At 40.9% G+C, this 12963-nt stretch overlaps 1 protein-coding gene and 1 long non-coding RNA gene across 2 annotated transcripts in view; one reads left to right on the forward strand and one right to left on the reverse strand.

Annotated features, from left to right (window-relative positions):
* Positions 1–12963, forward strand: part of LOC310826606 — a 230649-nt gene that overhangs the window by 91302 nt on the left and 126384 nt on the right. The window lies entirely within an intron of this gene.
* Positions 1–12963, reverse strand: part of TBC1D22A (TBC1 domain family member 22A) — a 118301-nt gene that overhangs the window by 73136 nt on the left and 32202 nt on the right. Inside the window, exons 6-8 of the mRNA XM_083701553.1 lie at positions 9522–9650; positions 8322–8384; positions 6334–6448 (exon numbers count right to left, since the gene is read on the reverse strand). Of these exons, the coding sequence (XP_083557679.1) occupies positions 6334–6448; positions 8322–8384; positions 9522–9650 (307 nt within the window). The remainder of the gene's footprint in view (positions 1–6333; positions 6449–8321; positions 8385–9521; positions 9651–12963) is intronic.

Here is a 12963-nt window from a genome sequence, read left to right on the forward strand (position 1 = left end):
TAAATCCTCTGCTTTACTGAGAAATATGGAGAGTAAACCTATAGGAAACTCCAAAACTAAGCCTTATTTTAACTTATGATTAGCACGGAGCACTAATTACACATATTAGGTAATAACTATGACATTTGATTGACTGCAAGAATGGAAAACAAATGTCTAGAGTTGTAGACAACCACTACAATAACCATACCAAAAAGACCTATCTAATTATCTTCCCAAACCTTGACTTCATTAAAGAAAGAAGTAGGCAACGTCAGAATCCTACAATGTGTAAAAATTATATTTTTAGAAACTAAAGCTTTCATCAGCTCTGCCTGTATATAGAGGTTTCTACTGCACTTTGCTTTCCAAGCCAATATGCATGGACAAGTTGTAATGGGGCTCCTCTTTGCATACAGCTGCCATGGAGCTTCACCCACGGCACTAACAAACTAGGCACTAAAATGAAGTGAGAGCACTTGAAGAACTTCTGTTATTCACATCCACAATTCCCTTGGAGATGCTTACTAAGGCTACCACGCTCATGAAATCTATTTTAAAGATGACAAAGGAGTTACTCCAAGTGCTCTCTCACTTCTCCATTTTGACACCGGTGCAATAAACCATCCTTTAAAGACGGCAGCTATGCTAGATCCCTTTTGTCAGCATCTTTTTTATTAGCAACAATGCACTGTCCTTCCATAACCTCTCATGCATCATGCTCACAATAGGCCTATCAAACACCATTTCAATGAAAGCATGAGAAGAATACATCAAACATAAGGAGGCTGACTGATAAAGAGTGGCATTTGGAAGCAACTGCATTTGCAAAAGCCACATTGTGATATTTCAGCAAAGGTAATTATAAAGCCAGAGTTCAGATGGAACAGTTGAGTATAGTTGTATATTCAGATCATTTAAACACAATGCATCTGCTAAGTTCGGTAAACTCTGGGTCCAGGTTTCTCTTCTGGATGACAATGGACGTGCTCCCAGTTCAAATTATCCCTCAACATTTTCATGCGGCTGATTGAACTGCCACAGAAAAAAACCTGCCTCCCCAAAAGAGCTATGTTCTGCAGCAAGCCTCCTGCATGCTATAGATCAGAGGCATTGGAAAGCAAAACATGTTGCTGCAGCTTTGGAAATGACTCCCACTGGCAGCAGAAACCCAATTTGGACACTGCACCTTGGAGTGCATTGTTTCAGAACATAAACCAGCTATTTTAGCTAGCTCCTTGGATTTCTGCCACCAACTCTATGGGCCGGTTCAGATGTTTTAGAAACTTTCTTCACGTGATGCAGCTCTGCCATCACCAAGGATGAGTTTGCACTGAGAATGCAATGTGTTCATGAAAGGACCGCGTCAAACAAGCTACAGCCATGGGGAAAGCATGTCACCACGACCATGGAAAACGAAAGGAAATTCTTACTGCAAATTTCTATTCCCAGAGGCTCCTGAAGGTGTAGAAAATTACACCTGTGTCCACAGAACAGGTCAAGTCACATAGTAGCTACATGAATATATCCCTACAGATAAGGCTGAGAAGCTTAAATAAACTGAAACTATGGTCACTACACATCTGGTAAGACCGAAAGGACAAGCACACCAGCAAGGCTAAGCAAACAGAGCGACGCAGAAGGACACAGTGCTGAATAGCAACAACTTACCAAGCTATAAATATAACCTGCACTCAGCCAAGTGCAGCTTTTTGAAGCAGCTATTACAGTGGTAGGCTGAAGTCTCATCAGTCCTCTATTGGCTTCGGCGTCTAATGGGACATTAGCAAATAGGTTAAGCCCTTTGCTAGCAGATAGGGTTGTAACAGAGAATGAGATACGAGTCTACTTTTTCTATTACTGCCCTGGGAAAATGAACATGGTTTTAAAGCATCCCATTAAGAAGCCATCCTGGTTGTTACTCGATCACTGAGACTATTACCATAAGGACACCTACAGTAAAAGCTACTATCAGTAACAAGAGTTAATTATACCAATAGAAAAAGTACCAGGAAATATTGGAAGGTATGTAGATTTTAGACTCTGAGACTCAAAGAGGTCCATGATTTCATAAGAATGTTAACAATAACTAAAACAACACAAAATGAATAAGTAACAGCAACACAAAATGAAGTGCCGGCGACTGGTTGCATGCGGCGGGGAGTTGGGTGTTGGGGAGTTGGGATGTTGCAAGTTTTATGTTATATATTTCAAAATACAAAATTTAAGGGGAAATTTAAAGTTTAGTCTTACAACAGAAGACCAAACAAGCTGATTAAAACTCATTGAGTTGACTGGGAAAGGATTGGCTCTAAAGGACTAGATGGGAGAACAACTGCCAAGGCTCAGTTCCCTGTACCCTCAGGAAGCAGGGTCTTGCCAGAAAATGTGTTGGATTTTTAAAAATGTGGACGCATTGCCTCCTCTATGTATGAGACTTAAACACTCGTTAAAGTTTAGATGCCCTGAAAAATCATCCAATGGAACAGTGGATTTCTGGATGCTTCAAGCTAAATATAAAGACACAGCAAACCTAGACAGACGTTTACTGCTTTTCTCAGCAGAAAAACGATATGCTCCTTTTTCTCCTCCCTCATTGCACCCATGATCATGTACCATGTATCATCATAGACTTACAGACCAAAGTTGTATCACCTTAACAGGAATCCTTAAATTTAATACAGTACAACCCCTAGATAAAGTAGCAAGACACAACATAACACATAGCATGCTACAATTAAGGATTCTCAACACTGAAAGCTAATTTATCACATCAATTAGTTTTCAAGTTGTGCTGCATCGATCTTGCTCTCAAAAATGTTAAAACCCTTTCGCATCCAATGTCCAATTCACATGTAATAGAGTTTCCAAACCTATAAAATCTAAGTTTAGGATGGTTTATGTTGTTTAACTAGACAAAAACCTTAAACACCCAGCTTCAGAAATTTTGAAGTCAAACAATTATGGAAAATTCTATAAGGGCTTAGCAGACCAGTCAACTTGACACATGAAATGGAAAGCAATCAAATGCAAATTAAATGCAAATAGTTACAAGGTCAGCTTCATAATAATCTAATGTATCAACATAGTAACTATGATAGCTTTTCTTCCCGTGAATGTCATCCAATTTCAATTCATAATTGGAATATGTGAAAAAATGCCTATATCACTGAAACGCATCTTATGGCAAATTCTGTGTATTAGTGCCTTGCTACATCCCAATGGGCCAATGTAAATCTACTTATCTTGTCACAAGGATACTCTAATTATTATTAACAGAGTAATTGTTAACAAGTGAGCCTTCATGTGCTCTGTTCTGAAACATACACTGGAGTTGCCATTTAAATGAGAGGGAATCTGAAAGTTCATTAGAACAGGACTACAGCCTAATTTGCACGATGAGCTAAGTTTAATAAGTTATACTTCATGAAACTATATGGTTTATGAAGAACTGTGGCTGCACAAACCTGCCTTGTCCCTCCCCAGGTCCTAGACTTCTGTGTGAATATCCTGGCTTGCTTTAAACTCCGTTCCTCGTTGGTTTTGTTTGCACATCACAGTAAACCAAACTTTGGCTTACCCAGGCTACACAAACAGAGGAACTCACACCTACTCCCCAGTTCTCATAGCACAATGCAGCAGCAAAGCCTTTGCATGTTCTCCCAACCTGGGATCCTGATTCAGGTTTCTCCTCCTTAATCGCAATCTGTAGCAAGGTGTGTCCTACGGTTACAGTTTGTGGTTATAGGAGAAGAGGCCTTAACCACAATCCTAGGTTCAGACAATACACTAAGTCAAACCTTGGCTTAGCTGGCTTAGCTGTCATGTTGTGCTAAAAGGACCAGGGAGGACCACAAGCAAGTGTGAGTTCCTATCTGGGAGCCAGTACATTGGGGCGGTCCCACTAAGCCATAGTTTGGCTTGCCGTGACATGCAGGCCAGGCCACTGTATACAAACTGTGAAACTCTAGTTTAATGTCAGTGACCAAAGCAGGATGAGATTGTGTTTTATTTCCCTGATTTGGTAACCACCATCAAGCCAAAATTCCCCTGTATGCACAATGGAGAGCTGTGGATCAGTGCAAGCTAGGATCTTTGTGATGAAGCTGGTACAAGATAGGAAGGGTGAGGGACAAGCACAAACCACAGTGTCTGTCCACGGTTCAGTTCATGAAGGTTTGAATTATTGTCTGAATGCAGTCAATGTGACAACAGACTGTTTGGTTCTTAGCTGAGCTTTCTCTCTCTATTTTGCTGTTCTTCTGAATGGGCTGAATGTATCTCCTTACTGCAATGTTTCAGTCATTCAAACGTTAATCTCTTTTATCCCAAAGAGGCTCTTGCAGATCCTCATAAGCTGCTATTACAATTTTTATATAAATATTTTTTAAATCAAGCTAAAGATTGGCTTTTCACAACAGTCCACTGTTTGCATACTGTTTTCTCATGACTACAGGAGAAGGCATTGCTAAAACTGTCATTATTCCGGGGATTCCCTTAACAGCACCACCTCGACATTGAAGATTTATGATGGCAACAGAATACAGATACTCCTGAGCAGATTGAGCTTGCCAACTAGGACTGCATTTTAACAGATCTGTAGCCCAGCAATTTCCCTCTCAAAAGCAGACTTCATGTACATCCACCCAATACTAGAGAACCAATCAAACTTCCACTCTTTTTATTTAAAGGTGCCCAGAACTGGCTCAGGTGTTTCTGGTCAGAGTTAATGTCTCCTCCCTTTACACTTGAGCTGCCAAAAAAGTGCTCAGAGCACTCAGAGCACCAGTGGTCCACAGCTGGGCAGATGTTCTAGGAGCAGGGATTATAGTTACAGTATATACACTTGTGCCCTGATATACACTTTTCTACCAGTCAAACACAGCAATAAGTTTAAGGCTGATGGTAGTTCAGCAACCACTTTCAGTGGCATTGTCCCCAATTACGACAAATGGCCATTAGACAGACCCTGGTCTGTTGATAGCAAATTTCAGGAAAAAACACAGTCAATATACTTGAAATGTAAACTGATGGTAAAGTACTTAAGACAAACGTATTTACTATATTAATTAAATGGTCTATTTAACATGGAATATCAATCCTCTAATCACATCTCATTTAAACTTATTTCAATTAACAACTCTAAAGTATACCAGCACAGATCCTACTGTTCTAGGCTCATTAGGAACATTTTCATTATCTGTCAAATGAGGGAGTAAGAGGCAGAAACTGTAAACACTCTCTAGAGTAGCCCCCTACTCTACTTAATAGATTATTAGGGGAGCAAGCAACAGCAATTCTCATTAGCTGCTCAGTATGAGGGGGAAAGGACTTCCTATGAACTGAAGCACAGCAAAAGAGAAGCCTTCCTGTCAAATAAGTGGACAGCCATTCAACTCTTCAAGGGTAATCTGCCCTCTATTAAAAACAAAATCAATCTAGTTTATTATATTGATGAGGCGTGTGAAGCACAACCAACTGGGAAGGGATGGAGGGAGAGAAGGGGGATGGAACGTTGACCATCCTGGCCGAGTCCTGGAAGACCTGCTCCCTGCCTTGCAGGCCTTTTTCCACCTGGCGTGGGAGAATGGGGTCCTAACTGACTCCAACTACAAAAGCTGAGGCTGCTGAACAGACTCTTGAACTGGAGTATTTGGGGGAGTGGAAGGTTGTTGCCGTTACTGATACTAATTTTAGCATCTTTATTTTATAATGTATTATGATTTATTTGCCTCCTTCTGGCAACTCCTGCAACAGTGGTGGTGCCAAACATATTGCTCTGCTTTCCTTTGGACCACATCAGCGAGGCCGAGAGGAGGGTCTTGTCAGCTGGACAGCCCAGGACCTCCATACACACTGCCCAGGCTTCCACCCAGTGCTGCTAAAACAGCCGTTTGATTTCACCCCTGGCACTCCACTGTCTCTTGAGAAAGATGGATGCCAACAACTTTTGTTAGGTTTGGATATGCATTTTTCTTCATGTTTTAAGCCACCTTGAGCATGGTTTTAACTATCGAAGGGTGGCATACAAATAAAATTATGTATATATGACCATGGCTGTAAGAATCCACAAAAACTATTCTTGAAATGCATGGCTTTCAAATATTACCTCTCCCCCAATACATACACACACACACACACACACACACACATACACACACACACACACAGAGAGAGAGAGAGAGAGAGAGAGAGTGTAAACAACTTCAAATAAAAATTTAACTGACAGGCAATTCTGCATACACAAGCACATTTTTAATAACTTAACCCCCAAATCTCTACAAAGATACTATACCCTGACATTCTTAAAATTTCAGATTACAATAATATACATGTTAATGTAACTTTTCTTACCAGTATATTCACATGTGAAGACAACAAAAAATGGAGTAACCAGATCATTTATGCCCTGAACATATCCACTGGCTGGATGACGTATTGCCCAGATAAACAAAATTCTTTCAAAGATCTGGGGAAGAAATGTAAAGAGCTGTAAAGCAATGAACTCAGAAAGCACAAAATGTAGGCGTAATGAAATGCAAGTGAGTATCAGCATACATAATCAGCAAATGTTAATATAGTTTATTGATTATTCAAGGAAAACATTTAAAGATTACTAGCACTATGTAAAAATTGCGCGTTTATACAAAATTTAAATTGTTGAAAATGTACCATTTTCAACAAGTAAGGTTTATTCTCCTTCCTACATTTCATAGACAAAATTCAAAGAGCTTCTTAAGATGCATTCAGGGTCCTGCACACACCCAGAAGCCTTTCGGACTATTTCTCTTTTAAAGCAGCCTCTCACACCATAACAAACATATTTTGAAACACCTATCATCTTCAAAAGCAGCTTGCCATTTGGAAGTGGGCCAAGAATGCTACTCGAGTCCTTTAGGGCTTTGGATACTCTTTCACCTCCTCCCATGTTGCAGAAAGCTGCTTTTCTACAATGGAGAGTTATGCATAGTTCATTACAACACAGACATTACACTGGAGAGGGTTGCATCTAGGAAGCTATATTGTCATGATACAGGAGATCATAAAATAAGACCACCAATCATTAGAAGCATCACTTCTATTTATGGTTGATATTTGTAACTCTTGCTGCTGTAAAGTCAAAGAACTGAGATCAAGTAGACTGTGACTTGCAAAAAATGAGAGCCAGTAAAAAAGACAACTGGGAAACTTATCTCCCCAGTAGTGCCAAGATCTGGGTCTGGAAGATTAGCTTCTTGCTGAACTAACCCTGAGCCTCAGCACTATAGTACAAATGCTTTATAGCACAGTCTACTGAAGTCCATGGATAGGTGAGTGGGAACTGTTCATCTAACCCCAAATCTGAGTGGCACTGCAGAATTAGCGGTGCTGTATGGGCCAGTTCAACTAAACTGATGGATGCCTCATGGAAAATATGCCTCCCCAACTTAATTTTATTGCCATTCCAAGACAGATAAGAGAGTTCATGGGTTGAGTGATTAATTATAATTTTAAGGGCATACTTACTTTCCCAAATTATTTCCACATCAAAGGGGTCAAAGCCCCAAAAAGTTTGCAGCATCACAAACTAGGGGAGAAAATTAGATGTGGGTAATGCAAGCCACATTAATAATGGGACATGGGTGGCGCTGTGGGTTAAACCACAGAGCCTAGGACTTGCTGATCAGAAGGTCGGCGGTTCGAATCCCCGCGATGGAATGAGCTCCCGTTGCTCGGTCCCTGCTCCTGCCAACCTAGCAGTTTGAAAGCACATCAAAGTGCAAGTAGATAAATAGGTACTGCTCCGGCGGGAAGGTAAACGCCATTTCCGTGTGCTGCTCTGGTTTGCCAGAAGCGGCTTAGTCATGCTGGCCACATGACCCAGAAGCTGTACGCCGGCTCCCTTGGCCAATAAAGCGAGATAAGTGCCGCAACCCCAGAGTCGGTCATGACAGGACCTAATGGTCATGTGTCCCTTTACATTTTTAATGCAAGCCTTAGGAGAGTGTATCCCTCTTTCCAGTAGGCTATAAACTGTGGTTTGAGTCCACCAGCTTTCAGCTTCTGCCTCATTGGCCTTCCCCTGCTTGCCCCAGCTGAACTTCAGTTGTCAACATTAGGGCTCCTGAAGGACAATAAGCATGCTCACCCCTTGTTGAGGGCATTAAAAAATATATATCCCAGGGAATTTCCCCAAGAATGCAGAAATGGCTGTCTTATACGGGTGTAAGATTGCTTGCCAAGAAGAAGAACTTTTCAGTATGGCATCTCCAGAGAAGTTGAAATGTGTACTCCGACAATACACAAACAAGCAAATCACACAGTTGGGACAGTTAGATTTATTATCTCACAGTATTACTTGCCTCTGTTGCTTTGGGTTGAAGAATTAAAGCTTCCGGACTCATCCGAGGAATATCTATATGAATCTGAAAAAGAAATCTTTTAATTTTCAGAAACCTTCAAATGATGACTAAGTTTATAATGTTATTGTTAAACTTGCTTATTTTTTAAAAAAAGCTAGTGAAGTAATGCAGGTTTTCAGTTTTCCTTATTCTTTACAGGCCTTCACTATAAGCCTTTATAAAGTATTTAAAGTGCATATGAATTGCACAGGACTCAGTAATTTGAGCATTTGATAGACAGTGAATTAACACATAAAGGGGAAAAAAATCAATGGTAATTCTGAATATGGGGAGTACGTAGGTTAACATTTCCCTTTTGTACTGCACAAACTCCTTCAAAATGCAGACAAAGCACAACACAAATATTAAAGACATACCCACAAAGTAAATGGTAGATCAAGTCTACAGGGCAACATCTGGCTAACAGGATTGATTTTGTAATATTTTACACAATGCATTAGCTCTCCAGTGTCCCTTCTATTAGCCCCTCAAGAAAGGCTTCCTGAAGGTCTGGATTATCCCTTCCCTTCCATTGTTTTCATGGTTTTTAAACTATGTTCCTAGGAATCTTAGAATATCTTGGACGCCTATCAGGGATTTCACAGGGAGAGGACCAATAATGGCCAACAGACTTCCCTGAAAGACAGTTTGCTCACTACACTTTCTAAACAAGGTTCAGATGCAGGAGAATGTCAGGTGCATTCCAAGATGCAGACTCTGTTCAGGTGTGGCACTGGAGAAGTCCAGCTGCCTTAGCCAGTGAGTGCTCCGTGCAAATTGACCTCTACGAAAGGCTGCACCGGTATTTTAAATGCGCAAGATTCACACTGGCAACTGCCCAGGGGTTCCCAAAGTCAATGCGCAAATTATTCCATGAAGACAGAAGATTTGGAAACCAGTGCGCTAAACATGCAAAGGCCATATCTGTATCCAAGGTTAACTATAAATTGAGGGGGGGGGGAGGAATGAAAAAGGAAGTTAGCCACAGAAAGGAAAAGCTGGACAGCCTGGTCCCATTGCTCTTTGTGTGCCTGGAAGGGTGAATGAGAAGCTCAATAAAAGCCAGGGGCACTCTCAGAAATAACGTGATGTAATATTGAAAAAGGCATTGGAATGCATGTGAAATTTCCTTTAATTGAAGACATTTTTCAGTTCCTTCACCTGTCTGTATGTCTCCTGGTGAGTTTCTTCATTTCTTGAATCATAATATTGTTCCACAAAAGCAAAATACTCTTTCCGTTTCCTTTGTAAAGTGCCTTCTCTCCGTTCTATATTTGCAGGGAGGTAACCCTAGAAAGTGACACACATTTTAAATTGTAGAAAAATTGTTTACCAATTGTTCATTAAAAACTCTCCCTCCCTTGAAAATTGTTCTATGGCCCATTTCTGATGCAAATTAACAGTTTCGCAAACCATGGCTGCTTCTCTCATCTTGCACTGGCTTTGGTGCAGGTATCCTGGTTTTAAGCCAGAGTTCCTCATTACATCCAAACTGGGGACCTCTGACTTAAAACAAACAGATCACTTGACCCCCAACTCTTTGGGCGGTTCATAATCCATATTTTATGAACCAGGGATGTATACTCAAAGTGGGCCTGTGCATTCAATGCAAAACACAGGTTCTCCAGTGCAATTGTAAATGGAATTTAATTCACTTTCCCCCATCCATTTTGTTCCTCTTTTAAAGAAAGCCTTCACTTCAATATAGCATTGCATTTCTCTTCCATTTATGTGGTGTATTATTCCAAGTCATTCCACTGGCTTAACGAGACCAGGGTTTCCCAAACTTGGGTCCCCAGCCAGCTGGGCCAGTGGTCAGGGATGGGAATTGTAGTCCAAAAATAGCTGGAGACCCAAGATCTAACCCAATACAGTGGTACTTCGGGTTACATATGCTTCAGGTTACATACGCTTCAGGTTACAGACTCCGCTAACCCAGAAATTGTACCTCAGATTAAGAACTTTGCTTCAGGATGAGAACAGAAATCATGCTCTGGTGGCGCAGTGGCAGCAGGAGGCCCAGTAAGCTAAAGTGGTGCTTCAGGTTAAGAACAGTTTCAGGTTAAGAACATACCTCCAGAACGAATTAAGTACTTAACCCAAGGTACCACTGCATTGCCTACTCTAAGAGGTGATAGCTCCAAAAAGTTCCCAGTCTGAGATGCCTATACAGTGCTGCCTCGCAAGACAAAAAGAATCCGTTCCACGAGTCTCTTCGTCTAGCGGTTTTTTCGTCTTGCGAAGCAAGCCCATTGACGTCTTAGCGGATTAGCGCTATTAGCGGCTTAGCGGCTTTTAGCTTATCGGCTTAGCGGATAAGCGGCTTAGCGGCTTAGAAAAAGGGGGGGAAGGAAAAAAAAACCCGCAGGAACTCGCAAGACATTTTCGTCTTGCGAAGCAAGCCCATAGGCAATTCGTTTTGCGAAGCACCTCCAAAACGGAAAACTCTTTCGTCTAGCGAGTTTTCCGTCTTGCGAGGCATTCGTCTTGCGGGGCACCACTGTAAATAGTTTCTCCACTTCATATAACAGGCTACAACAGAGACCATATATAGCCTTACAAACCCAAACCATAGATAGGGAAGCTTGAGCAAACTAGCTATGGCTCCTGTGCTAATATATTCTAAGTCGCACTGAGGAATTATACTGGGTCATTGTGTGCACATTCGCTTCACAGCCCAAAGTGAATTGGGCCACTTCAGACTTGGTCAGAATCAAGAAGTGGTGCTTCTCCAAAGCAAATTTAGTCTGTCCCCAACACTTTGGAACACACAAAGAGCAGTCTTAAAAATGTATGCATCTCTTCCCATGAAAGGAAAATGCCAGCTAGGGGGATGGGTGAGTTGGTGAGAGGAGCTAAAAAATTGTGACCGACAGTTCTGGCTTGCAACCAGAAAATGCTTTCTCCAATCGCATCCTAATGGGAATCAACAGTATTTTTAAAAGGGAATGTGTTTGTCTTTGTAGAACAGGATATTTTCCCCCTGCAGTCCTATTACTCAGTAGATTAAACATTTTGGATTTCAGACTGAGTGCTTAAAACATTTTGAAAACAAAATGAAAGTGAGAAATAGCTGCTGATGAAAAATGAAAAGCTTCAGAGCAATCAAACCATATGTTGCACACCAGAGCATTTCTGACAAAGTTTGGACAAGATTGATATAGCACACCCCAGGAGAGAAGATAAAAGAAACAATGTAAATTAAGCAAGTATTTGTGTATGCATGGCAAAGTACCAATACTATTAAGTGAAATGATTCAGGGATCTATTGAAGAACTTTTACAACCTTCAAAAGAACAAGGCTACAGTCTATGAAGTAGGGGAAGTGTAGTGTACAAAACAATTCAACAAGTAATAAAAAGCTTTGATGCAAATCCATAAACTCATCTGGATTTAAGTAATCAAGCCTATGTGCTTGGTGTATACAATGCAGGAAGTGTTTCTGCAAAGCTATTTGTATAAAGTGTTACAAACTATGCTGGTAGTATGAGAACTCAACTAGTTTATAAACATTGCACACAAGTTATAAAAAGGCTGAGAAAAGGAAGCTATCGATGTAAAAAACTGCTTATCTTAAAAGCTAAATCAAAGAATAGCCATTTCCTCAATTTACTGGATCCTCGTGTTCCCTGTTCTATTAAGTCTTTCGCATAAATACAGCCAAGGAATGGACTCATAGGAAAGTCCTGCATATGAACGTGAAGCAGTTAGCTACCACTTTCTCAAATCTTTCATCTGAAGTCAAAGTCAAAGAAAAAAAGATAGACTTATTATCCAGGTAAGCACTTAATGGCCCCATTTTATCTTTCATAAGCCACCCTTATAATGTCAGTCTGAGAAAAGGAAGATGTCACACCCCAGACCTAAAAAGGAAGAATCCACAGCTGTAGCAGGCCTGGCGACAATGGCGAATTTCAAATGTAACCAACTTGGTCTAATAAAGCAAGGCTTATTCAAATAAGGATTTTAAGGGGAATTTCATCTGTTGTAAGGGGAATCTTTCAGGGTTTGTTAAACTTCCAATTACAACTGAATCGGGGAACTGATTTCATATCAATTTCACATTCTGGTTTGTAAGTAGAGATTATATCAGTGTTGTTATCCAAATGCAATGGGTGGCTGTGGTTTAACAAAACCTGGAAGATTTGCATTATGGCACACAACCAAAGGGAAGAGCAAGTGTGCAAGGGGGGGGGGGTCATAATTTAAAAGATCACTATTCCTGAACTTGGTCAGTGACTCATCCAAAGGCGGCCAGCAAGCTTCATGGTTCATCTGGGCTCTAGGCTCATTCTCTCTCACAGAGATCCAACATTTTATCCGTTACACTGGTGCCAAGGATATGAATAAAAGTTCCCATTATTGGAATGTTTCTACAGGCATTTCATTTTCAGCACCAATCAGAGCCAGCCATTAGGCAGCAGCCTCAAGAACCAGATGTTCGGGGCAGGAAGTGGTAGTGAGGTTTTGGAAAATAGCTGTGTGAAACACACCCTTGATCTCTGATCCCTAGCTAGCCTATTACCCCTCAAGTGTAGCACAGAACACTATTTCCATGGCATAATTGACAACAGATCCAACAGCTAGTCCAAACAACTTTTGA

The sequence above is a fragment of the Podarcis gaigeae genome (assembly GCF_964106915.1).
Source record: "Podarcis gaigeae genome assembly, chromosome: 10".
Taxonomy (NCBI): Eukaryota; Metazoa; Chordata; class Lepidosauria; order Squamata; family Lacertidae; genus Podarcis; species Podarcis gaigeae.